The 24,707-nt window shown below is 38.5% G+C and overlaps 1 protein-coding gene across 4 annotated transcripts in view; it reads left to right on the forward strand.

The window, feature by feature from the left end:
- FAN1 (FANCD2 and FANCI associated nuclease 1) overlaps positions 1-24,167 on the forward strand; it is a 59,540-nt gene extending 35,373 nt beyond the window's left edge. For 2 of the 4 annotated variants that reach the window (XM_075208112.1, XM_075208114.1), the window contains 13 exons: positions 2,558-3,864; positions 6,168-6,308; positions 7,928-8,129; positions 8,563-8,796; positions 14,508-14,639; positions 17,148-17,256; positions 17,354-17,473; positions 18,998-19,162; positions 19,354-19,519; positions 20,481-20,584; positions 20,690-20,884; positions 23,038-23,166; positions 23,956-24,167. In XM_075208112.1, coding sequence (XP_075064213.1) covers positions 2,610-3,864; positions 6,168-6,308; positions 7,928-8,129; positions 8,563-8,796; positions 14,508-14,639; positions 17,148-17,256; positions 17,354-17,473; positions 18,998-19,162; positions 19,354-19,519; positions 20,481-20,584; positions 20,690-20,884; positions 23,038-23,166; positions 23,956-24,093 — 3,090 coding nt within the window. In that variant the 5' untranslated portion in view covers positions 2,558-2,609 and the 3' untranslated portion in view covers positions 24,094-24,167. Of the gene's footprint in view, positions 1-5; positions 92-2,557; positions 3,865-6,167; positions 6,309-7,927; positions 8,130-8,562; positions 8,797-14,507; positions 14,640-17,147; positions 17,257-17,353; positions 17,474-18,997; positions 19,163-19,353; positions 19,520-20,480; positions 20,585-20,689; positions 20,885-23,037; positions 23,167-23,955 lie in introns of those variants that run through there. The other 2 variants (XM_075208113.1, XM_075208115.1) reach the window with 2 other exon arrangements.
- Positions 24,168-24,707: the final 540 nt, after the last annotated feature.

Raw genomic sequence — 24,707 nt, forward strand, 5'->3', positions numbered from 1 at the left:
CCAGAACTTCATCGTGTGTGTGTATTTCACGCTGTCATTTAGGTTGTTTTGTGTCTACTTCTAACCATTGCTGGTCAAAACTATCGCGCAAGTATGTTTGTAAGATATACATACATGTTGTATGAAGACTGGCATGTTGTTTTGCCTCTTAAATCCACACGTTATAATGTATAAATCCTCACTTTAAGACATTATAAAGCCTTGACAAATATGTAGTAAGAATAGCACAAGGGGCACAAAAGATGCATTTTATTGTGCAGTTTATTAATGCTGAAAACTGGGTACATTTCCATGGGATAAACTGGATATGCATTATACTGTAACTTGGAGTTAGTGTGTCTAGATGTTCTCCATGTTTAAATTTCTAGACAGGGAAGGAGTCACCTTTTGCAAACACACTAAGGGGTATATTTACTAAACTGCGGGTTTGAAAAAGTGGAGATGTTGCCTATAGCAACCAATCAAATTCTAGCTGTCATTTTGTAGAATGTACTAAATAAATGATAGCTAGAATCTTATTGGTAGGCAACATCTCCACTTTTTCAAACTCGCCGTTTAGTAAATCTAGCCATTGAAGTAAGGGGGTGTTCTTATATTGACAGAGCCTGTTTTATGCAATTGCACATTGTAGGGAATCCGTAGAAAAAGATTTTATTCACAAAACTAAAATTTGTCACTTCAAACTCCAGTATTGATTCAAGCAACTATACATTTGCTAAAGATATGTATAACTGTAATAGCCACACAGCAAAGGAGATACAGTGACCATTTGAATGGTGTTCTGGCTATAGGCAAGACCAGGTAAGGGCTCCTGGTTAAATTAAAATTAAGTCTATTAATAAATTGGCAATTGAGAATGATTTTGACTACCTCTAAGGGTGTACTAATGGAATGAAAGCTAAAAGTGCACTTATTTCATGTTTTCGCAGATTCTCCCTGTAGAATGCATGCCAAGAGTAATTTTTTTTAATATATTGCCAATAATAATCCCTATCTTAATGAAAATAAAATTCCTTTTAGTAGAAAAACATGCATCCCTGTGTACCTGACCTGTCACATAATTTTGAAATTTCCTGTGTTCATTAACGTTCAAAATATCCCCCAAATAAGAAGATTTTTATATTTAACAAAAGCATTTCAATATAATGCCATTTAGTTTATTGTAAAATGTGCAATGTATCTACTGACATTTAATGTGATTATTTGTATGAAGGTCAGTCCCAGAGAAAGCTTAGACACTGTTGGCACCCATGTATCGAAACTGTTCTCACAAGAACATATCCAAACAACCATTTTATTTTAAATGTCTTGTCTTGGTATGCAAGGTCTTACTGTTTTTTAAAGTCTTTCTCTAGTACCTTCTAAGCACCTACAAAGTTTATTAAGTGGAGAATATAATTTGTAATAGTATATGCGTGAATATAGAAAGAGGTGGCAGAAATTGCGTAGTATATTTATGCAAGGTGCTGAAGTAGAGTTTAAATATTTACTGTTCCCAAGAGCAAAGGGGGGACACCAGGGTCGTCTGAACAGGTGGGGAAGTGTCTTTCACGACTAATTCAAGATAATCCCTTTTAATATTATTTTAATGTATGTGAATTTACTACTGCTTGTTAAATAGTACCCTGTATCTTCTATTCTCTATTCTTGCTCTCTTTGACTCAAATTGATATGCATCAGTCAAGGTGCTATACAACTGAGTTATTCACACAGGAAAGGAGATCCAGTGACGACAACAATATTACAGATAAGCTCATTCTTATTTAAATTTTGGTATGCAGATATTTATAACCTGCTTCAGTAAAAACACAATTTGTGTAAATATACTACACTATTTCTGGCACTGCTTTTTCTATATGTTGATTTACATACTTAGCAGCTGAAAAACAAAATGGATGCATTTATAGACCTGCCGTCTGAATATTCAAGTTTTTATGTGTTTTATTCCATTGGGGTTTGTGTTAATTATTTCTATTTAAGCTGTTTTTGGAGCATTAAACTTACCACTCACTAGTCCGCTAGTGTCATAAGACTCACTATATCTTTTCATATACATTTGTTCATAAAATTTATTACAACTATGCTTGCACCTGTCATTTAAAACATAATATGTGCACTTACATGTGTTACAGTAAAGCCTTGTGTTATATATGTATATAAAAAAGAGATATAAATGCAATGGATAATGTGAATAAACCACTTCTGCCACGCCCTGTTTATGTTTAGGCCACACAGAGGCCCTTTACCAATAATGACATACATTTGAAACATATTATTTAAAAACTTGTAAATCTCAGTTGCCGCAACATAACAAAGTAGTTCTATAATATGTACATTTTTTCACTTTCCCTGGAAACATTTGTGTGTCAGATTTTAATATATATTTATTTTTTCTGGCCTCTTTCAGAAATTTGAAGAGGTGAATGTGTGAACTCTTGTCATGTGCTTGGTTAGCTATGGAACCTTCAGATCACAGACTTCTGAGACCTCACTCACCTCCTGATGATGTCTATTAACATTCAAATGTACTAAATTTACTGATCCTTTTCTTTTGTAGGTGAAACCATACATAGTTCCTGACATGTCAAAGAAAGTTTTCTGTTTTCATTATGTCACAAATGAAGACTCCTGAAAAGAAAAAGTCCCGTCTCTCTTTATCTAAAAATAAAAGCACCTTGATCGCAAAAGTCAGTCCAACCCCAAAGAAATATTCATCGTCTCCATCGATTCTTGCACTCTTTAAAAATGCACCCCCTGCAAAACTTTCTTGTCCTCTCTGTGGGGAGATGGTACCACGGTTTGGCTTGAACGACCACATTGATGAGACATGCCCCAAAGCAAAGCAAGAGAATCATGATGTTCTGTTAGTTTCTGACCACAATTCCGTGCAACCCACTTCCACATCTCCAAGCCCTCAATTGCCACAAAAACCTAAGACCACAATAACAAGGGCTGATAGTAAAACACATCAATGTGACGAGATAGAAGTCAATAAAAAGAAAGCCAGCCCCTACTTTGAGAAAAATGCTCCTGTGACAGAAACTCCTAAAAATGTGAGGATAGTAACCACGGTGCCTCTGGGAAGCCTTTCATCCAAACTGTCCAGGAGGTATCGGACTCGCAAAGCTACGCAAGATGCAAGCAAAGATGTATGTCTTATAGATTCAACTGACTGCAACAAATCTTCTACAAATGACATATGTAATGTAGCAAACACTTTACATAATGAACCGCTGCCTCGTAAAAGTAAAGCGAAGTCTAGGGGTATACACATCAAAGGAAGTAGTCAATGTACTGGCAAAGTAACACTGTCCTCAAAATGTGACAGTGTTGGTGAAGCACTAGAGATTAACAATAAGCAGAAATGCAGTGAACGTGTTGATGATGGAGTTGATTTGCCACCTAATAATGTTGAGTTTGTGTTTTCTGAACAACCAGATTGTAAGTCAGACAGGCGCATTGAAAATTCAAAGCGTAAGGTAGATGAGTGCCTTGTAGTGAAAACCAATTTATGTAAAAAAGCAAAACACAGTAATACTCCTGAATCCTGTTTTGATCATACTGCTTCAGACCAAAAGTGTGATAATCGAACAGTCATGTCCTCTATTGAGAACAACAGTAACCAACTTCCCATGGAAGATATTACTGTGCTGGATGAATTTCTGAAACCTTTCAATGATACAGATAGTCAGACTGACGCAGATAACTGCAACACAAAGGAAATTGCTTCGGAGCTTGACAGACAGCCTTACTACTTGCGGAACTTCCTTATGGTGCTAAAGACTGTGATGGAGAGTGAGGAAGATATGAGTCTATTCAATGAAGAAGATACTAACACTCTAACAGCGTTTTCTCAACTGTCAGGTACATGTTTCTGTGCTTTCAGTTAGATCTCCAAATTGTCATAAGGTTTACCGGTTCTTAATTATATTACCTGACAAACTTTTTTGCCAAGTTAATTATGTACTTGACTGCCACTGCAAGTACAGTGTTTCGTCTCAGTTCAAACACTGGTTGGGTCTTGCTTTGTTTTCCCAAGTTATTATGTAAATGGATTTGCCAGTTTATGTTCTGCCCCTTTATATGGTGCTATTTCACTGTTTATCAATTATTGTCAATTCCAGCTCTGTTTTAGGTAATGGGAAGGTAGGGATTGCCTTTAATTTATGCTGGCCATACACTCATTGATATCAGACATATATATTGGGCAGTAGACATATTGTAGCATGTGTGACCCAAAATGGCATTGATGTCCTATAATCTTACCTAATCATTATCAGGCATGTAGGTAAATCTGGTTGGATCATGACCACTTTGGGAATGTGTGTATGGTTATCCTTGACCACACTTATAGGCGCACCTTTACCAAAAGTGATTTGGCTTCTCAACATGAGTACCGGATCTTGTTCAATTTGGCCACTTACATGTTTCACCAAACTGGATGCTCTTTGTTAATATTGTCCAGTGTGTAGCCATATTTAAATCTAAAGATTTCCCATCTCCTTGTGGGGAGTCATGCCTTCTGTTTTGTTACGTTTTCCTTGTTCTGATTCAGAGGTTCTGAGCCAGTGGTTCAGCACACAGAAAACAACCATTGTGTTTTTGCAAAACTGTAATGTATTACCCCATAATCAACTATTTTAAAATAATGAACATTTTATTTTTGGTTTAATGGGGAAAAAATAGGATATGTCCAATTCACCTTAAGCCAAGGATAAATACTATGTCTAAACAAATTATTAATGATATTTTGGGCAAGTTGTAGTAATTTCCTAGCAGTAACATTTTGCTAACTATAATGCACTTATCCTATAACCATCAGTAATATAATTAAAAGCAAATTAAATTCTAAACTGATCCACATTAATCTACATCCTGGGCCAAAATAAACCTAAGAGCAGCAAACACGGTCTGGTCCTGTAGCTCGGAGCTCGGGCTGTGACACACAGCCCGAGTTCCGTGCTACAGGATCAGTGTCCAACTTAGCCACACGCAGATGTAACTGCAGGAGCAAACGCAGGATTTCTAGAGGGGGGTTTCCAATGTTTGCCGCAATACCTGTTAAATTTGTATAATTTAAGAAAAAATGCTTTATTCTGTAAAAAAAATATGTTTAAATGAATGGAGGTTTTTAACTATTTTTAAATGTAATCTTTTTTTTTTTTTTTTTTTTTTTAATAAATAAGAAAAGTATGATTTTTTCCCCACATTCAAACAGAATTGGGGCAGAAAAACAAACATGAGGAGACAGGGAGAAGCACACATACAACATTGGAGAAAGAAACACAAAAGGGAAACAAAGAGATGAAAGACAGGTTGGAGGTAGGGCAACAAACAAACATGGTGGGGGAAAAAGGGCTCAGAGATGGACTGGTGAAAAAGTGTCATTGACCTGAGTAGAAGGACGGGAGGTCTCTGCTGTTTAATGTAATGTGCTGCGCGTTGTCTTTATGCTAATGTGGCAGCACATGTGGCAGAGGAGGCGGGTCTACCTAAGTGGGCCGTGTGCTGCAGTAATAGACTGCACAACTCCTGCCTTAAAGAAAAACTCAGTTGCGGTCAATTTCCAGGCTCTGTATTGGAGATGGTGGCGGTAAGTTGAGCATATGGACTGTTTCCAGGCAACTGGAAAACCGCTGCTCCCTCTCAAAGGGCACCCGTGAACTGGAGCCTGATTTACCAAGATGCCCAATATTGAACCCATCGATTTTGATTACATTGCAGTTATTTTATCACACACTGTGACAATGGGTCATTTGCTTGATATTTCTGCCAATATTGCAGTGTGTCAGGCCAGCAAAACATAAATGCAGTCTCCATTTTACCATTACCTTTAATAGTGCTGGAACTGACAATCACAGCTTATAGTAGTTGGTGTCCTGTGACAACCAGGGGAATGCATGATGCAAGTGGAGCTTAATTGTTTTTTAAGTTCAGTTTGAGGAATGACACTTGGCGACCCATCATAACTGCGAAGAGTAATGAATGTTATTAATTTCCATGGCTTCTTTAGCAAATTGTGTTCTGTCTAATTAAAAACGAGGCATAAAGAAGAGAGAATAAGTATTATTTCAAGTAAAATGACTGTTCTTTGATTGGTGTATTCACATTTGTCTATTTTTCTAATTGTCAATCTTATTTCCTGCTCTCAATTGCATGCGTTAAAGCTGGTGGACAAAAGTTGTATGTTCGGCTATTCCAACGCAAGATGAAGTGGATGAAAATAAACAAGATAGAGTATTCTGAAATTGGCTCAAATTTAATTCCCTTTATTGAAGAACTGAATCACAATAGGTTTCTGCAAACAGGTATTATTATATCATTAATTCTTTATTTGGAGGCATAATGTTAGTGGGGCATAACAAACAACAATTTTAACTTTTAAAAGGTAACCCCTCAATTACTAAAGATGGGTTGGGGGGCATAATACATAGAGCCCCGCCATCCTGGCTTTAGTAAACTCAGGTCTTCCCTCATTTGATGCAGTAGAATTTCTAGTCTTCAAAATGGTATGCTTGGTTGTTGGGCTATCTATATTATTCCTGCACATTTTATACATGCCATTTTATACATTTAATTCAAACTAGCAAAAAAATGTATTATTTTCAAGAGCAGATTTTATTATGAAAACCTATGTGTAGAATCCTGATTGTTTGGGAAAGATGGATAGCTGCCAAAATAAGAATCACAAAGTAATTCTTGGTGGTGTTTATAAAAGAAAAAATATACACCATGGCTTTTATATTAAATATAGAATTATATGCCGGTTAAATACATGTATAAGAAGTGTTTTCTGTGTGTTTGTGTGTATGTGTGTATATTCCATATTCCACTACAGTTCCCATACTAGCATCATAATCTCAGCATTCCAATATAGCTCAGCCATATCCTAGTATATACAGCTTGCTCTCAATTCACATCACTGCTAGTCCCAATATATAGCATTGCTCCCATATGCTCAATAGCTGCCAGTATACACCTCCCTCATGCCCAGCAGATGCCCCCTGCCCTGCAGCCCACCAGCCTCTGCATATAACTCCATATAGGTTGCATTATCATATTTTCCATTATGTTCAGTAGTTCCCATATTCGCATACGCTCCAAAAGTGTCTCCCTTTGTGTCCCCATTGCCTTAGAAATGAAAATGGGGAGGGAGAAGTAGGGAAAAAGGGAGATGGGAATATATTTACTATAAGAAGATGTCCAAAAAGAGAACAGAGAAAGAGGAGCGCCAGGTTTTAGAAAATGTGCATGTATGTGTGATGTCATCACACACACATGGATGCATACAGCACATTGACATGTTAGCAACTTATGTATATTTGTAGTAATCCTGCCCTGGAACCTGACAAAATTGTGTAAACTTGTGGGTTTTCCAAACAAGCAGTTTCTCAAACTTTATTCCAAGCTAAATGCATCTTGAGCAAACTGCAAATAAAATAGTACCGTATAAAGATCCATTGATTTCAGTGCTGCAACTCGGCAGTGATATACACAGTTCACAGGAGACTGTCCATACCTTTTTCTCAAGGCCTGCTCAGAACCCCATATATGTTACTCCTGTCTGTGGACAGCAAAGGTGGGATGGCAAAGATATAAATCTTCATGTCCAGCTATTTTTCTGGAGGGTTTCTTGAGTTGTGTCTTTCAAATGTTAAACAGCTCTTTGTACAATCATTCTGAAGTTAATACCTGGAAATCAAATTCCTTATACTAAATCACTAGCTCAGTAAATGAACTGCCCTGTATGCAGTAATGTGTGTAGCAACAGACTTGATAGTACCTCCTTTTCCAAAGAATGAGATTAGAATACACTTGTCACATTCACATGTATGCATAGTTTCCCTTTTACATGGAGTTTTAAACTAGCCATTTTTTACTGTTTTACTACTATGTCACTCTCAATGTGCTGTTGTTTTTTTTTTAGACTGTGAGTTGCAAGATCTTTCTGAAGCCCTAGATCTCCTCTCTGCACCAGAACTAAAGGCCTTAGCAAAGGGATTTCACTTGGCAAACCCCAACGCTCAAAAGCAACAGCTTCTTGAAGACTTCCTGAGGCTTTCCAAACAGCGTTCAATATTCAGTATGGGCAAGAATCAGTCTAGCATTGCTGCTACTATTCTTAAAAAGTAAAGAATAACCTGGTTTTCTGTAAATGTTACATTTTGGGGAATAATCATTGTGTTTACGATGTTCTGAGCATACAGAGATTTTCATCAATAATCTGTGCTGCTGTTTACACCTTAATGCTCTGGCTGTAGGTTGTTCTTTATAAAAAAAAACAAGTAATGTATCTATATAATCTACTTTTAAAGGGGAACTCTTGCCATAGTACATTATATAAACCCCTCCTACCAGCTAGCAGATTAGTGGAAGTCCCACTCCTGGGTAACTGGAGCATATGCAGTACTGACCAGACAGGTCATGTCTTTGTCAGCAACTCTTTCTAGATAAGTTTCTTCTCCTTTAGTTCTCCAGGCACTGGCAAGGGGTGAGATATTTCATCTAAATGTTTCATATTATTGCTTTATTTGCACTCTAATTAGCATCTGTTCTTTCCAGAGCAAAAGACGTTGCTGGGCAAGCAGTTCGAGTTTGCAAAGCTCCCAGAGCGGTATTTTCCAGAGCCCTCCTCTTGTTCTCCTTGACCGAGTCCATGGAGGTAGAGGAAGCTGCCAGCGGAGGACAGAATTTGCTCTCCACAGTCCTTATGGTTAACATGGGCCATATAACATTCCCACCGTACACTGTACAAAGGACAACCAAGATATTCCAGGGCAGAGAGGACCTCATCAGGTAGGATGATTGTTTGGATGTATGCCTATTAACAATATTCATAACATGCACATTTAAAGGACACATTTAACAAAGAAGTGGTGCACTCTCCAAAAAAAAAATCTACCTTTCTCTGTCACCCTATTGGGGGACACTGCAATACCTTGGGTATAATAGGTGGTCCTGGAGTCATGGGCACTTTAACTAAAAAGTGTTTGGAGGATATCTGTCCCTACTATGCCTCTCCTACTGAAACTTTCCTCAGTTTTTTTTAGTGCCCTTAGGAGTTGGGCATATGTGTACAAGGCATATATATATATATATATATATATATATATATATATATATATATATATATATAATCTATCCATGTTTTTCGTACATACTATATACTCACTATGTTAAAGGGATACGGATATATTAGTAATCTTTTTGTGCAAGTAGAATTCTGCTCTCAAAAATCTACCTCACATCACACACATATTGCAAGATATTACTTTTGACTGTTTGTCATAGATTAGTATCTATATCAAGTGTGTATTTGGTGTGATTGCATTCTATATGTGCGACACAATCCTATTCAGAATATGTCTGATAACGGAAAGGCTTCCTGTGCAAAATATTTTGCTTGTTCAAAGTGTAATACAACTGTGATGTGTGGGCATAGGCCGCTCAGGCCCAAACTTGTGCCCCAACACTAGTAGAGGAACTGGCGTGGGTTTCTTCCTTGGCGCAATCGGTTGCGTCATTAGTCAAGCTGCTCGCTAAGCCAGTGGAGATACCAGCAGTTGCTGCGGCTCTCCCCTCCACCTCAGTAGCCATTGAACCCATTACATCAGTCAGGTTCCCAGCATCTGCTGAGACTGCTGATTCGGGACTGGCTGGTCCATCATCCTTCCTCGGTATCTCAGGTCCTCCTTCTGGAGAACCTGCTTGGTCCACATCTTTGGTCAGAGGCCTAGATTGGTTGAACTGTTTCTTAGACTCGCCAAGAAACAAGCGCCACAGATCCACAAATCCTCTTGTGCCCCTCTGATTCCTGAGAGATCAGAAGAGGAGGGCGAGCTCATAGACGATTCTGATTTTGCACAGGTTACGGGCCTGGAAGAATACTCCAGACATCAAGGTATTGATGACCTAATAGTAGCAGTGCGTCAGGCCCTGAGTCTTATGGATTTAGAAGAACCCAAAAGTAAAGATCAAGGTCTCTTTTAGAAAGTTAAGAGACGCACAATTTATTTTCCGCCCTCAGTTGAGTTCAAAGAGATTGCAGAAGCATCCTGGAAACAGCCTGCCCACAGATTCATTATCACAAGGAGGTTCCTTACTCTGTACCCCTGAAGAAGGAAGACCTGGCCCGCTGGGAAGAGATTCCAGTGATGGGAGGTATAGATGATGGGATCCAGGGTGCATGTCCAGGGGAGAGAGAATAATATAAGAGAATGGACTGCGTCAACCGTAGTGGGGCGGAAGGAGCACAAGATGTGGTGGCTGGAAGGAGAGCAGGGTGGAGTGGTAAGGGTAGCGGAAAAGTGATGGGAGGAGGAGATTTTATGTCTATGCCTCAATTTTGGAAGTGAAAAAGGAGGCAAAAGTCAGTGGCAGTAAGGTAGGAAGAGGGAGTGTGTTGAAAGTGGCAAAACGTTGGTAGGGATTTGAGGATCGTGAAGAGATTAGAGACTTAAAGGAGGATTGTTTAGCAAGGGAGAGGGGGCGAATTGTAGGATGAGAGGGTGAGTTTGAAATGGAGGAAGTCTGCCAAGAAATGGGATTTTTTGAATGACATTCAGAGATGCATGTGCTTTTTACAGCACTGTGTAAAACTGCTCTTAAATAAAAACAATAATAATTTGTTTGTGCAGATACACAAAATTTTGTACACAGCCATTAATTCCATTATCTTGTGCTGTTTGTGTAATGTGTAAAATCTGAGAAACAAGTGTAAAAATGTTAAAAAATATGTTCTGAAAAAAAAAAGAAACACCTTAATGACAAAATGTGGTTTTGTGACCAGACCAGTTTCAGATTTTTTGATCTGTGCTTATTAAAAACAAGACTCATTTTTGTCATTTGCCAGAGTGACTATAAAATATACACATAGACATATTATCTATCTATCTTATTTTTGAAAGCAATGGGTCCTAGATGTTTTTTTTTTCTTCTTTAAAAAGTCCTGTGAATAAATAAAGTATAAGTTTTTTTTCTAATGAATAATTAACTTTCAGGGTTTTATTATTATTAGTCTTTATTTATAAGGCAACACAAGATTTCTGCAGCGCCATACAGAAAATAGACAGTGAACCATACAGGGTAAACAGTACAGAACAATAAACAAATATACCAGTACTTCAATAGCCCTTTAACAAGACCAAACAGTTGAACAAACCACCATACTTGAATACCCATCATCATCACAATTTATTTATATAGCGCCACTAATTCCGCAGCGCTGTACAGAGAACTCACTCACATCAGTCCCTGCCCTATTGGAGCTTACAGTCTAAATTCCCTAACACACACACACACACCCAGAGAGACGGGTCAATTTGATAGCTCCAATTACCCTACCAGTATGTTTTTGGAGTGTGGGAGGAAACTGGAGCACCCAGAGGAAACCCACACAAACACGGGGAGAACATACAAACTCCACACAGATAAGGTCATGGTCGGGAATTGAACTCATGACCCCAGCGCTGTGAGGCAGAAGTGCTAACCTCTACGCTACTACCCATAAAGACAAAGGTGATTAAAACCCAAATGAATGCACCTAAACATCCCAGATAGAAATGAGTACAGTGATAGACAGGGGACAGTACAAAATAAGTTAGACAGAGATCATCTCTACAAACTCGGTGGCTGTAAAACAGAAAGTCCCTATCGGCACTGTGATAACAAGCAGTCCTGCACAGAAGGACAGACTTAACCTGTGATGATATGCCAATAGTAAAACTAGGGGGTCTAGTGCCAGAGTTGGTGTGCGTCTGTGTTGCTGAGCAGCGCAATGCCATACAGGAAGCAAGACGTCACAGCTGTTGTGGCCTCGCTTGTTACTGGGCAACCAGGAAATACAGCACAACAAGAGGCACACAGAACATCAAAACAGATAAAGACATACAGTGTATGCAAAGACTACACCAAATTAAAATAATAAAATGAAAATGAATTGCAAATGAATGTGAAAAAATGGAATAAATAACTAATAGGAATAAGTCTGTGCAGACACAAATGCTATACAGTTCTAAAGGCACCTGATTAAATTACAAAAAATGAGGGCAAAGCAGATATTAAACAGCAGAAAGAGGTTACCGAGCAAACGTGTGGGATATCAAATAAGATCAATAGGTCAAAAATATGCAATAAAGTTTAAGCCTAAGGAATGCAGCATAAAACACAACAATGAAAATTATTTAAATAGTTTCCTTTTGATCTTTTGCCCACTTTAATGATGACTACGCTCTTTTTGTACCTCCTGATTTTCTCTCTTTATCCTCTAGTATCTCTTGGTTAGGGACACTGTTTTCTTAACCACTGGTCATTATTTGTATTTGGGCTCACACTTTCTCGGGGTGACTTTGTACACCAGCTATGTACACCTTATTTGTTATCCCACCAGATTGCTTGGTAAGTTCTTTCTGTTTACAGCGGTTTAATATGTGCTTTGCCCCACCCCCACACTTTTCGGCTATTCATTAGGTGCCTTTTAGAACTGTATAGCATATGTGCCTGTACAAACTCCTTCCCATTAGTTCTATTTTCCATTATTTTTACATGCACATTTCATTTTCATTTTATTACTCTCCTTTATCTCCTTTGTCTTTGCATACATTGTATATCTATCTTGTGCTGTACTTCATAGTTACCATACACTCCTGGTTGCCTGGTTACAAGCCATGCACATGATAGCTGTGACATATTGGTTCTTGTATGGCGTTGCATTTCCTAGCGTCTCGGCAATGTGGGCCGCAAACTAACTCCAGCAGCAGACCTCTTGGTTTTATTATCGGCGATCAACATCACAGGTTATGCCTGTCTTTCTGTGCAGGATTGCTTGTTAACACAGTGCCGATAGGGTCTTTCTGTTTCACAGCCACCGAGTCTGTAGAGCTGATCTCTGTCTGTAACTTATTCTGTACTGTCATGTCATCACCATTTATTTATATAGCGCCATTAATTCCGCAGCGCTGTATAGAGAACTCGCTCACATTAGTCCATCATTGTACTCATTTCCCTCTGGGGTGTTCAGGTGCATTGATTTGGGTTTTAATCACCTCTGTCTTTATGGGTAGTGGTGGGCTGTTCATTTGTTTGGTTGTGATAATGGGCTATCTAGAGCCTGAAACGTTGATTATTCTTTAAAATAAAAAATTTGAGTACTTTAAAAAGTACTAGAAGTACTACTAGTACTGCCTCCTGATTGTATGTATGTATGTATGTATGTATGTATGTATGTATGTATGCATGCACACGTGTGTGTGTGTGTGTTTACACTTGTGTTGTTTTTATTTAGAACACTGGATGAATCAAAATGACTGAGGCAACAATTAAGTTGTCTGTACTGAAGCACGGTAATATGTAAAACCTGAACTGCTAGGGGATTTAATGACCAGAGTTGGGGAAACGCTAATTTAAAAACAAGTAATTCTTACCACAGAAGGGTCTCGAGGGGTACAGTAAGCTGCTTCTGCCATTACATGCGATGTACATACTCTTGAATGCCTATACCTGCCAAAACTTTCATGCAGACATGTAATATGATGAATTTAGAAGAAACTATCCAGCTGTAACAGAGTGAAAATGTAAGATTTATGTTTATTTATGTTATATGTTTAATGTGTGTAGGTGAAAGTCCCATTTTAATAATATTTCATATAGGCCCAGTTTAAGGGTGTGAACACATGGGCCTTTAGAAATTCACCCGTTCTCTGTTAGGTTGTGCTTAGCGCACTGTTTTTTATGCTGTGAAGTAACATTTTTGTATTGGGGAAACATTCCACTTGGTTAAATGTAATGTGTTTAGCTACAGAGTTTTTACTGAACTTTGAATGCTGCATAAATTTGGTCCGTTGTCAAATCTGTAAAAATTCCATAATTATACATTGGCCATACCAATGTGATCAGTCATCCCACATACAATTTCCATTAACACTCTATTATCCTCTCATACCATGGGGCACAGAAGCGTATATATACATTGAGGAATTCCCAGGTGCAGCCTAAAGCCTGATGGAAGGTATATGTTATTGTGACTGTGACTTGATAGGTGTTCTTCCAGCTTTTTTTCTCCTTTTAAAACCTTTAAATTCACTGAAGCAATTCTAAAACATATACAAAAAATGTAAAACAATCACTGGTTTCATTTGAACACATTTACATGATATTACACTGTATGACATGTTTTATTAGAGTAAAGTAAATGGTTGTCAGTGCTTGTTCTTATCTTTGTAAAACTGTACATATCTAGTACAGTACAGACAGGAGTTTATGATCTTTCATGTGTCCTACTAAAGCTTAAGGACTCCTCTTACTTACCTGGACAACTAAGGAAGCTGAAGTGGGACGAAAAGGTTGATTTATACTGTGATCCAAATACACTATGTAGCCATACTGGGTGTCTGTAATGTTAAGAAGAGAAGTGATATTTTTTTTTTTTTTTTTTTCATTTAAATTGTGTTGAAGCGCTTTATATGTTTACTTTGGGGTGTTTACTTAATTTGTATTCTGACTTTCCTTAGATATGAATCTGCAATGCATAAGCTGATAGACATCGTAGTCACTGTAACTAATGGTAAATGGAAAGAAGCACATTTGATGTATCAGAATGCCAGGAAGGACTGGGATCAGTTAAAGAATGAGCCCACTTTAAGGTATGTTATCTTCATAAACCTACTTTTCCTTATCATTCATTATAATCATAATATATAGCTTGCAGAAATGGAAAAAAGCGTTTCATAATCCCTTGCTTTAAATTCCAGTCACTGCTTTCCACAGTCATTAGCTGAAAATCACAATCGTATGTTGCCCTCGTATGTCCTGGTGCCGTTTCCTTCCTTTCTACAGTCCCTATTTATGGCAAGGATAGAGGCATATGATTAGTTGTGATCCACGGCCATCATGGTATGCCACCACGTGCCACCTTCTCAGCCTTGTAGTCAATGGTATGAGTTTTGATGTGATTGAAATACTCCTATCCTTTTAAACTTTTCCTTTTTGAAGTAGGAGGGTCACATATCTAATATAAATACATATATGAAAATAATCCTGTATGTTACTTTTTGTTTTTACACTTGCTGCAAGTTACAAACACAGACATTCTACAGCTTCGGCAAATAAATGATCTGTTGTTGGGGGGCTTTATTGACATTACATAATATCATAATATCGCACAAGTTTACACATCAATGCAGTTTGTTAATGTTTGGCTCCAGTGTCAACTCTGTGTGACCTTCCAGAACTCCGGTCTATACCCTCTGGTAACCTGTAACTCTGTTTCTTGTTTTTGGAGCACATATCTAAGTATCCCTGACTGACAAGGAATGCTGTGATTGTGAGAGAGCCATAAGCTGCTTAAAAATTTAGGCTCCTTATTGCTATTTTGTGTTACTGTCATATTGTCTAAGAATGAATGTTTATGGCATTTATTCAAATTTTAAATGACCTCTACACGAGTCCACATTTATGAAAATCTTGCACGGATGGTTCACAAAATAATCACATGTTGTAGGGTGGGACAAGACCCATAGATGATTTTTAACAGGTCATACAACTTGCATGATGCATTGTTGTTGTTCATATAAGTGGAACTCAATTTGTGTCTCGTTGATATTAGTAGTTTCTGAAGAATTTTTAGGCTGAATATTGTCTCGGCTCATACAATGGTAACTCTGTATGTAGGGGACTGATACAATCCTGCTTGTTGGTCTGAGTGCACGCACGTGGTTTGCATGAATTTCATTCAATTTGGCAAGTGGGTGGATCACATGTGGACCACCTGTGTTTATGACTGACTGCTATGTGTGTACGTTAGGGAATTATGACTGTAAGCTCCAATGGGGCAGGGACTGACGTGAATTCTCTGTACAGCACTACGAATTAGTGGTATATATATCCTTGCTAGCTCCTAGAACTTGTAGTGATCTCTTTGTTTCCGGTACAAAAAGCCTCAACCATTGCCAGTATACATATTTATGCTAGAACCATTAAGATGTGGTGTTTGTGGTTTTTTTTTTTCCTTTTTACTACAGACACTGTTTTTAAGGCTCCCAGTCACTAAGAATGAATTGGTGAAAAGTCATGTTAACTTTTAAGATTCCTGCTGTAGTAAATCACAGTATATCACCCTTTTTTGAAGGCTGTGAAGTCAGTTATAATTTGTCAATTTGGTGATCATGTCACCAACCCTTCATATAATCATTTAAATAATGCACCTTATGTACTAAAGGATAGGGGTGCACAATTTTTTTATGCCCAATAACTACATTGGTGATTGTACTCCTTGCTTAAAAATGTAATGGGCATAGATTTTGCTAGAGGAAAAGAGGAGCAGCTTTATAGTATATACATAGTAACATAGTTGATGAGGTTGAAAAAAGACACCAGTCCATCAAGTTCAACCTATTTTGGATCTCCTGCGATCCTGCACTTATATTTGAAATTAATCCAGAGTAAGCAACCGCCAAGCTGTTTCAATTGTAAAAAATCTCCCCAGACTCAATATTGCAGTCCTATTTTTACCCTATATCCACTACTATCCTTCATTTTAAATTAACGGTCGTATCCCTGGATACACCTTTCCACTAAAAATTTGTCTAACCCTTTCTTAAACATATCTATTGAATCTGCCATCACAACCTTCCCTGGCAATGAATTCCATATCTTGACTGCCCTTACTGTAAAGAACCCCTTCCTTTGCTGGTTGTGAAATTTCCTCTCCTCTAACCTTAGGGGATGACCACGTGTCCTATATATAAATAAATGATGGTGATGATCATTCTACCATATCTCTCAACATTGTTAGAAAGTCTAGAGACAGGTGTGTGTGCCCCGCAGGGTGCAAGAAACGGCCTTGTGGGACTCACGTTATGCGCCAGCACCGCGTATAACTGATTCTTATTTATTGCTCTATTCTATATGTATTCTAATCTGACATTTGAGGTGATCGATGTATGTTTCATTATTGCTTTACTTACATAGTCACACAGAAATAAAGAGGTTCGATGTTTGGGGTAGTCACATTATAGTTTATAAACAATGTTTTCTGTATAAATATTGGATTTATATTTTCATGTGCATACAAAATATATATTTTTTTCTTGTTTCATGCTCCACTTTCATCAATCTTCTGCTCTTTTCATAGCTATATTTTTGTTATATAGGTACCATGCAGAGCTGCCATTATACCTGCGTTGCTTTACTGTGGGCTGGGTGTACACAAGGATCCTATCACGTGGAGTAGAAATCCTACAGAGACTGCATTTGTATGAGGTATGGGATTATTACTCCTTTAATTATATCTCCTGTTAACACGATTTTATCTTAATGTTACCGATGCCTTGTATATTCTCTTGAAATGTATGTGCAGGAAGCTGTGGAGTTGCTGCAAACACTTTTGTCTCAGGATGTTTATTGTCCAGACAGTAGGGGGCGCTGGTGGGATAGACTGGTACTGAACTTGCACCAGCATTTAAAGCACACGCAGAAAGTAAGTATACCAGTGATGGTCTTAAATGAGCCATATAAAATGGTAGAATCTTTCTGGTTCTAGCAAAATGTAATGTAAACTTTATTGTTTGTGAAACGCACTGGATGAGCAGTGCAAAATGTCTTGGTTTTACAATGTGCACCTAGATGGTCTGTCCAGTGCATATCACTGTACACTCCTGTGTTCCCCTCTAGGAAGACGCCTTCATAAACGAGAAGTGGAAAAATATAAATGGGCGCACAGTGCAAAAGTGTGCAAACATCACATAGAAAGTCAAACTTCAAGTAAAACTTTAGAACCACTCTTTTTATTGATTGAAATGTTTCAGGTTTTCTTCTAAAAATACCGTTAAACCTCATTGCTGGCTTCATTAATGATGAGTGACGTTGGTGCTGCCTTTTGTGTGTTTAGAAAGTTTTTTTGCTGTTTTTATCGTTGTGTCGGGCAAAGAATGCACTTCTCCGCCGAAGAGCAACCGAAAATGTACCCCATAAAAAGTATTCAGGGCACCTGATCTAGCCAGCTCGAAATCCGTGTCTCTTATGTAGTAGAAATGTCTGTGTTCCCCTCTGCACTTCAAGGAACACCTGCGACCTCTCTACTCCTTCATCTCAGTAATCTGACTGCAAATAATGAAATCTGGATTTTGCACTGCTCCACAAAAATATATACAACTCCGTACTTTTGTAACCCACTTACACCACCCAACTCTTCCCATTGGCTGGTGCAAGCTCCACCATCTGGCACCACAAGCCCATGCGCTGTGGCAGAAATCTAGGCATGCTTGTACCACCTAAGAGTATTCTTAGCTGTGCGTCAGCCATTTCAAATGAGACCCAATTTATTTACTGTAAAGTTATTGAGCATTGAGCCCTCACCTTTTAGTCTCCATTTGTTAGGTCATCTTAAATTCCATTTTTTTGTGTGTTTAACTCCTGTACGAAGGGGATGCAGTGGCTTTAGGGCCTGGAGGTGAGGGGTACCAGCAATACCAGTTCTCCTTCACCCGAGAACTGTGCTCTGTTCAGCATGCATGAGTCCTCATACACAGCTTGGACTTTTACTTCAGGGGCTGAAAACCCAAACAGGACTTCACTGCACATGTATAGAAGAGCAGAGCAGTCCTCCCTCACCTCCAAGTTTTGCTTTATACGTCCCAGCGATGGAGTGTTATACCTCTGTCTATAGATACAATTTTTTATTAGCTTATTGACCACACTCCTTAAACAGAATGTCGATGAGCGACCCTATTCTGTCTACACACAGTCAGCTACACACTTTCCCTTAATATATTATGGCCTTTATATTTTCCACAATGAGCCTATTTATTTAATCTCATTTTATGTCTGGTCAGACAGAGCTGTCATTTCATGAGACATTGATTTGCCTATCTTCACGTGATGCCAAAACGAGACTGTAACTTAAATATTAAACCATTTATGTATATAATGATATTTTACAGTTTTATTACCATGTTGGCATATCAATTGTTGTTCATTACAATATTTTTGTGGTGTTTTTCAGGCAATCCTCTTTATTATGGATGGCTTGTCAGATCCTTATGTACGCACGGGACATCAGCTTTCCCTGTACCAGCGGGCAGTGAGAATGAGAGACTCTCCAAGCTGCAAGAAGTTCCGCAATATGTTCAGTGAACTTCCAGAGATCAATGTAGAGGATGTCCCTCATGTGAGAAGAAGCATAAGTAGCACATAGAGAGCTTCAGCATACCAAAATGATAAAGTAATGCATGTTTAAATGTTTTTCAGGACAGGAAAGGTGATTAGAAAGCTGATATTTTACTAACAATGTATCCCTTTCATACATGCTATGCTGATCTTCCTAAGCATTGTGAGAAATGATGTTTCTCTAATTGGCAGGTCACAATCAAAGGCAAGATGTGTCCTCAGACTGGTATGGGAAAATCTGTATTTTTAATGGAGAACCTGGATGAGGAGGTGGGAGAGGACTTTAGCCTTTCTACCATCATGTGTTCAGTGGAAGAGTTGGCATTAGCCCATTATATAGAGCTTGGCTTTGACCAAGGTATGTTTGCAATTCGTAAAATGAAATGTTGTCTTAGGTTCTGCACCTTAAGCTTTTTTATTAACAATTTGGCAGACGACTTAGAGTTCTACAAAATGACAACATTTACTGAACTCTAACCATGTATTCGGCAGTATGCGGTAAAATTAATGTCAAAGGTTAAAGGATTAGAACCTTCCTTTTTTGTTTTCCATCTCCCCATAAATGTGTATAATAGAAACAAGGGTATATTTCCTGAATGGAACCTTTACTGTATATGCAATTATTGGTTAGGTAAAATCCCTAGCCGAGTGTATCTAACAACTAATTGTTGTGCAGGATGTGTTGTGAATACTCCCAGCCCCCACCACTGCATCATCTGTCTGATGGCAATTGCTTGAAATCACTAGCATGTTGTTGAGATCAGGTGCATGCACAGGACCCTCCCGGCCCATGAAGATGAAAACTCTGTTAGCAGAGGCTGCTACCACACCTCCCCATACAAATGTGATATGTTTATTATACATTTTGCAGAATTTAATGTTGATATTGGTGTTTTTTTGGATAGTTTGTCGTTGGCAATTAACCTGTTTTAATGATAGGTGTAGAAACATTGACAGGCTAAGAGGATTCCCAACACATCAAATAACACTAGCATAACAAGATATAAGAAATGGTTTGTAGGATAAATGGTATAAGATATTGAGTACACATACTTGGAATACATAAACCTCCGAGAATTTTAAATATAGTGGCTACACTTATTGCTAGAAAGTAACCTTAGGGAAAAAACTTGAAATATGAAATGATCTTCCTCTCCCTCCTTTCTGTCCAATGTAAGAAGAGAGTCCATTAGAAATGTAGTATAGTTTCATTCTGAAATCAGTCTGTTTTACATATATCGTATTTATTTTTACTGCATTTATAGCAAAGGCCTTTCCATTCCACTCATGCGATGATGGACTTCTCTCTTCCTCTACAGGAATTCATGGGGAAGGATCCACATTCTGTACTCTGTATGGCTTGTTCATGTGGGATATAGTCTTTATGGAGGGCATCACTGATGTCTTCAGAAATTCCTATCAGGTATTTGTGAGTGGATGATCAGAAACTGTCCAGTTATCCTTCTTCCATACGATCCAAAACAAGCTGCTGAAAAGAGCATAACTGGCTATGTCTCATGTTTTGCAGTCATTCCCCCTGGATCTTTACACAGACAGTTTTTATGAGAACAGAAAGGATGCCATTGAAAGTCGGCTAAAGCTTCTCCAGGACTCGTCCACTGAGACTCTACATGAGTTGATGGCTGATGTGTGGAATGTGCATCAAGGTGAAGCAGCTGCTTTAGTAAGCTGGGAACGTTTCTCCTCTCTACAGCAGGCCCAGGTATCCGTTTTAGTTGCTTAAAGTACTGTTACATAATATTATGAAATGGACAATCCTTCATAGTCTTTTAGATCCACAACTTTATTTGTTAATAATATTGTCTCTAAAATAGATGCAGAACTGTACAGTTGTTCCCAGTTTTTCAACAGGTTCCATCAAGTAACTGTATATGGACACAGGTTCATAAAACCTGTGTTGATATACAGTTTATTAACATCTGTTTCTCTTCCCTTTTCATCTGAGGGACCTTGCTTCACCCTGAGGATATAGGTAGTAGCGGAGCTGGGCACTTAGGAGGAAAATAAACGAAGTACTCCTCCCCACCCGCTCACAATCAACAGTTTTTTCCCTGGATATTTTAAAGGTAATCTCCTTGGAACCTGAAGTTTCTTGCCTGGTTTTACCCAAGATTCTTCCAACATCTCCAATAAATGAGAGGAAGATAAATACTATGCTTCTTTTTTCTTTTCTAAAGAGAAACGACCGACAGTGCAGAATCCTTTGCATCCTCCAATATGCAGAGTCTGAAGAACGGCTGTGACAAGGTCTTCTACACCCTGTGTACTAACAGGCTCCTCATCAAAGTTCAACAGATCCTCATAGTCAGAATCACCATGTAATTTACCGTCCTAATGTGACAAGAGTTCAGAGTCCCCTCTAAGAATCTGAGAAGGAATGTCAGCAGTGTCAGCCCCAGTACACCAACAGGTGAGTAAGGGAGGCATCAAGACATAAAATAATATTAAAAGGAAAAAAGACTCAACCTCACACAAGGTAACTATATAGTGGAGGAGTCCTTTTTTGTTTTTCAACTCCTTAAGTGCCCAGCTCCGCTACCTATATCCCCATGGTGAAGCAGTGTCCCCCAGCTTCCATCAGAGAAATGGATTTAACATCAGTACAAGTATATATGTGTATACCGGAAGTGGATAAAAAAAAAAAAACCACCTGAGGAAACAAGGGACACCAACCATATTGAAATAGAAAAAAAAGTTTGGTTGATGCTTGTTATGCAAATAACACCCCATCATGGTTATGTATAAAAATGCTGGATTGTCCTGGTAGGCAAGAATTATGGTTAGTATGGCTTCAAAAAGATGACCTCTGAACCTTGAAAGAGGGGTGAGCTTAAATTGCTGATGTTTTACAAGCAACAGTCTAATGTGATGTGTGCAGGGAACTCTTGCGAGGAAACTATGATTTGCAAAGGGCAACAATGGGAGGAAACGCATATTCCAGGTCATGGTATCCATACTGCATTAATTTGAAGGGAAATGTGGTGTGAGAGAAGATATTAGTCCAGTTGCAGTGCAGACTGCTCATCTCACTTACAATGCACTTTGGAGAATTCAGGGGTGACTCATATTTCACAAACAGATTAGTGCCAACCTAAAAAAGAAAACAAAGTGTACAACCCTGAGAACTTGTTTTTAAAATTTATAATGTTCTAGCAGCTCTGTAACATTGTGGTTTGGATTTTCCTGGCATGGTTTAGATGAAGCTATGATGCTGCCTTTCTAACAAGTCAGTTCATCAGATCTTGCTAGAGCTGCCTGCACAACTTTAAGTGGGTTATTGGGAAGTAGTAATGGCTAGCAGCAACACAAGCTCTCAGGACGGGACCACAGAGTGCCTGGGTCCCTTAGTTCCAGTGAAGGGAAATGTTAATGCTAGAGAATTGTTTGTTTCCAACTTTGTGGCATAACCGTACCCCAATGCACAAAGCGTGATTAATAAAAAAAAATGGTTTCTGAAGATGTATGGAAGAACTTGACTGGTCTATATAGAGCCCTGACTTGAACCTCATCAAACCCCTTTTGGGTGAACTGGAACACTGACTGCGAGCCAGGCCTTATCACCCAACATCAGTGCCTGATCTTATGTGGCTAAATGCTTACGAATCCCTGCAACCATTTTCTAAAAACTAGTGGAAAGCCTTCCCAGAAGACTGGTGGCTGTAGAGCAGCAATGGGGGAAACAGACTCCATATTAATGGTTTTGGAATGAGACATTCAACAAGCACATTTGGATGTGATGTTCAGGGGTCCACATTATTTTGGCCATTTAGTGTATATGTATTATTTTTTTTTTAATTACTGCTGACTAATTTTAAACATGTTTTCTGATTTGGATAATTTTAATTTGTTTTTCAGAGTTTAGTGTCCTGTCTCGGTGGGTCTTTGGTAAGTGGCATATGTAGGAAAATGTCCATACAGATCCGTCACTGCAAAGGAGGGCTCCCTGATCTAGTGGTATGGAATGCCCAGAAATCAACATGTAAGGTAAATACTTATAATATTTGCTTTTACACAATCACATTATCTTCTAGAGTAGGATGCAGCCCTATGGCAAACCACAAGGGGCACTATTCTGACAAGTGTAGGGAGTTAGGCTATATGACCAGACAGCAGCATCATTTGAATCACCTCTCTTTTGAAGAAAGTGCAGCATTTCCTTGAATATTTGTGGGTGGGGTTGTTCTAGAATATATCAATAGTTGATGACTGACAAAGTTATTTTGAATTTCTAGGTTTATAAATCTTTTAATACATAAAACCATTCTGTCTCAGCAGTTGTATGGCTAGCACGGTTTATGTAGGGCTATATCTGATACAGACTTTGCTGGGGCTTTCTGTACAGGGTGTATGTCAAAAGATGACAATCTTTGTAAATGTGTAATAAAATACCCAGCACACTCAATGCATACAGCTCTTTCACATCGCATGCACAAGTGCCTAGATAAAAGTCTGCATGGGGTACCGGGTAGGGTGACTTTCTTCCTCCATGCTATGTGGTAATGGAGCTTTAATTCCTCATTCACTCCACTTTAGGGTTTATCATATGGTACATGATTGGGCAACCCTTTATTTCTAAACTAAGGAAAGACCTTATGCTGTGTGATGCCTACAGTCCCTATTATTTGAACATTAAGAAAATCTTATTTCATTGCAACATGTTTTTAAGACTCCACACACTGAGCTATGTTTGGTCTTCTCTATCCCAATTCACCTACATATTGTATCTCCCTGCTGCTCATAACTTATGTAAATATTTTTTCCTATGTTTTGCAGCTGGTGGAAGTGAAAGGACCCAATGATCGCCTGTCACATAAGCAGATGGTTTGGTTGCATGAACTTAAGAAGATGGGGGCAGATGCAGAAGTATGCCATGTTGTTTCCATTGGGGCAAAGAGTAATAGACTTAACTGAAGACACTGCAAACTCGTACACAGTATCTTATGTGTTATTTACTTTTCTTTATTAAATGAACTTCAATACTGCAATGTGTCTTCTATATTTTTATGGTACGCCTAAACAAAATTAAAGCTATGTATTATAGGACAACTGTGCTGGCAGAATGATGTCTCGGGAAACAATGCGTTGGCCATCGATGGCCAGATTGGATGATGTCAGACTCCTTGTGCCAGGGGCCTGGTGGTGCCATCAGATGATGATAGTGAACACAGCAGATTAGTGTCACCTTCCAACCAACCTGGCAAAGTGATCTCAGATTGTGGTTGGATTATCATTTTGCAGATCCATTTGGATCACATATGCTGTGATAATTGGGCCAAATGTCCAATATTGACCACAATATTGCAGCCTGTGTGGAAAACATTGAGATGTTTTGATCTTTCCAAATCACAGGTCTTGAGTCATTAAACAACCTTGTTGCCAGCAGTGCATGGGGCAGCAGGCACCTTTACTTTGTGGACAATTTACATAGAGAAGGAAATCAGAGCAAACACAAAGTATGCAATTGTCTTGGATTATATTCCTGTCAATATATAAAAAAGTACAGCACCATGTCAAAGGCTTTTTTC

Source organism: Mixophyes fleayi, chromosome 4 (assembly GCF_038048845.1).
Source record: "Mixophyes fleayi isolate aMixFle1 chromosome 4, aMixFle1.hap1, whole genome shotgun sequence".
NCBI classification, from domain to species: Eukaryota; Metazoa; Chordata; class Amphibia; order Anura; family Limnodynastidae; genus Mixophyes; species Mixophyes fleayi.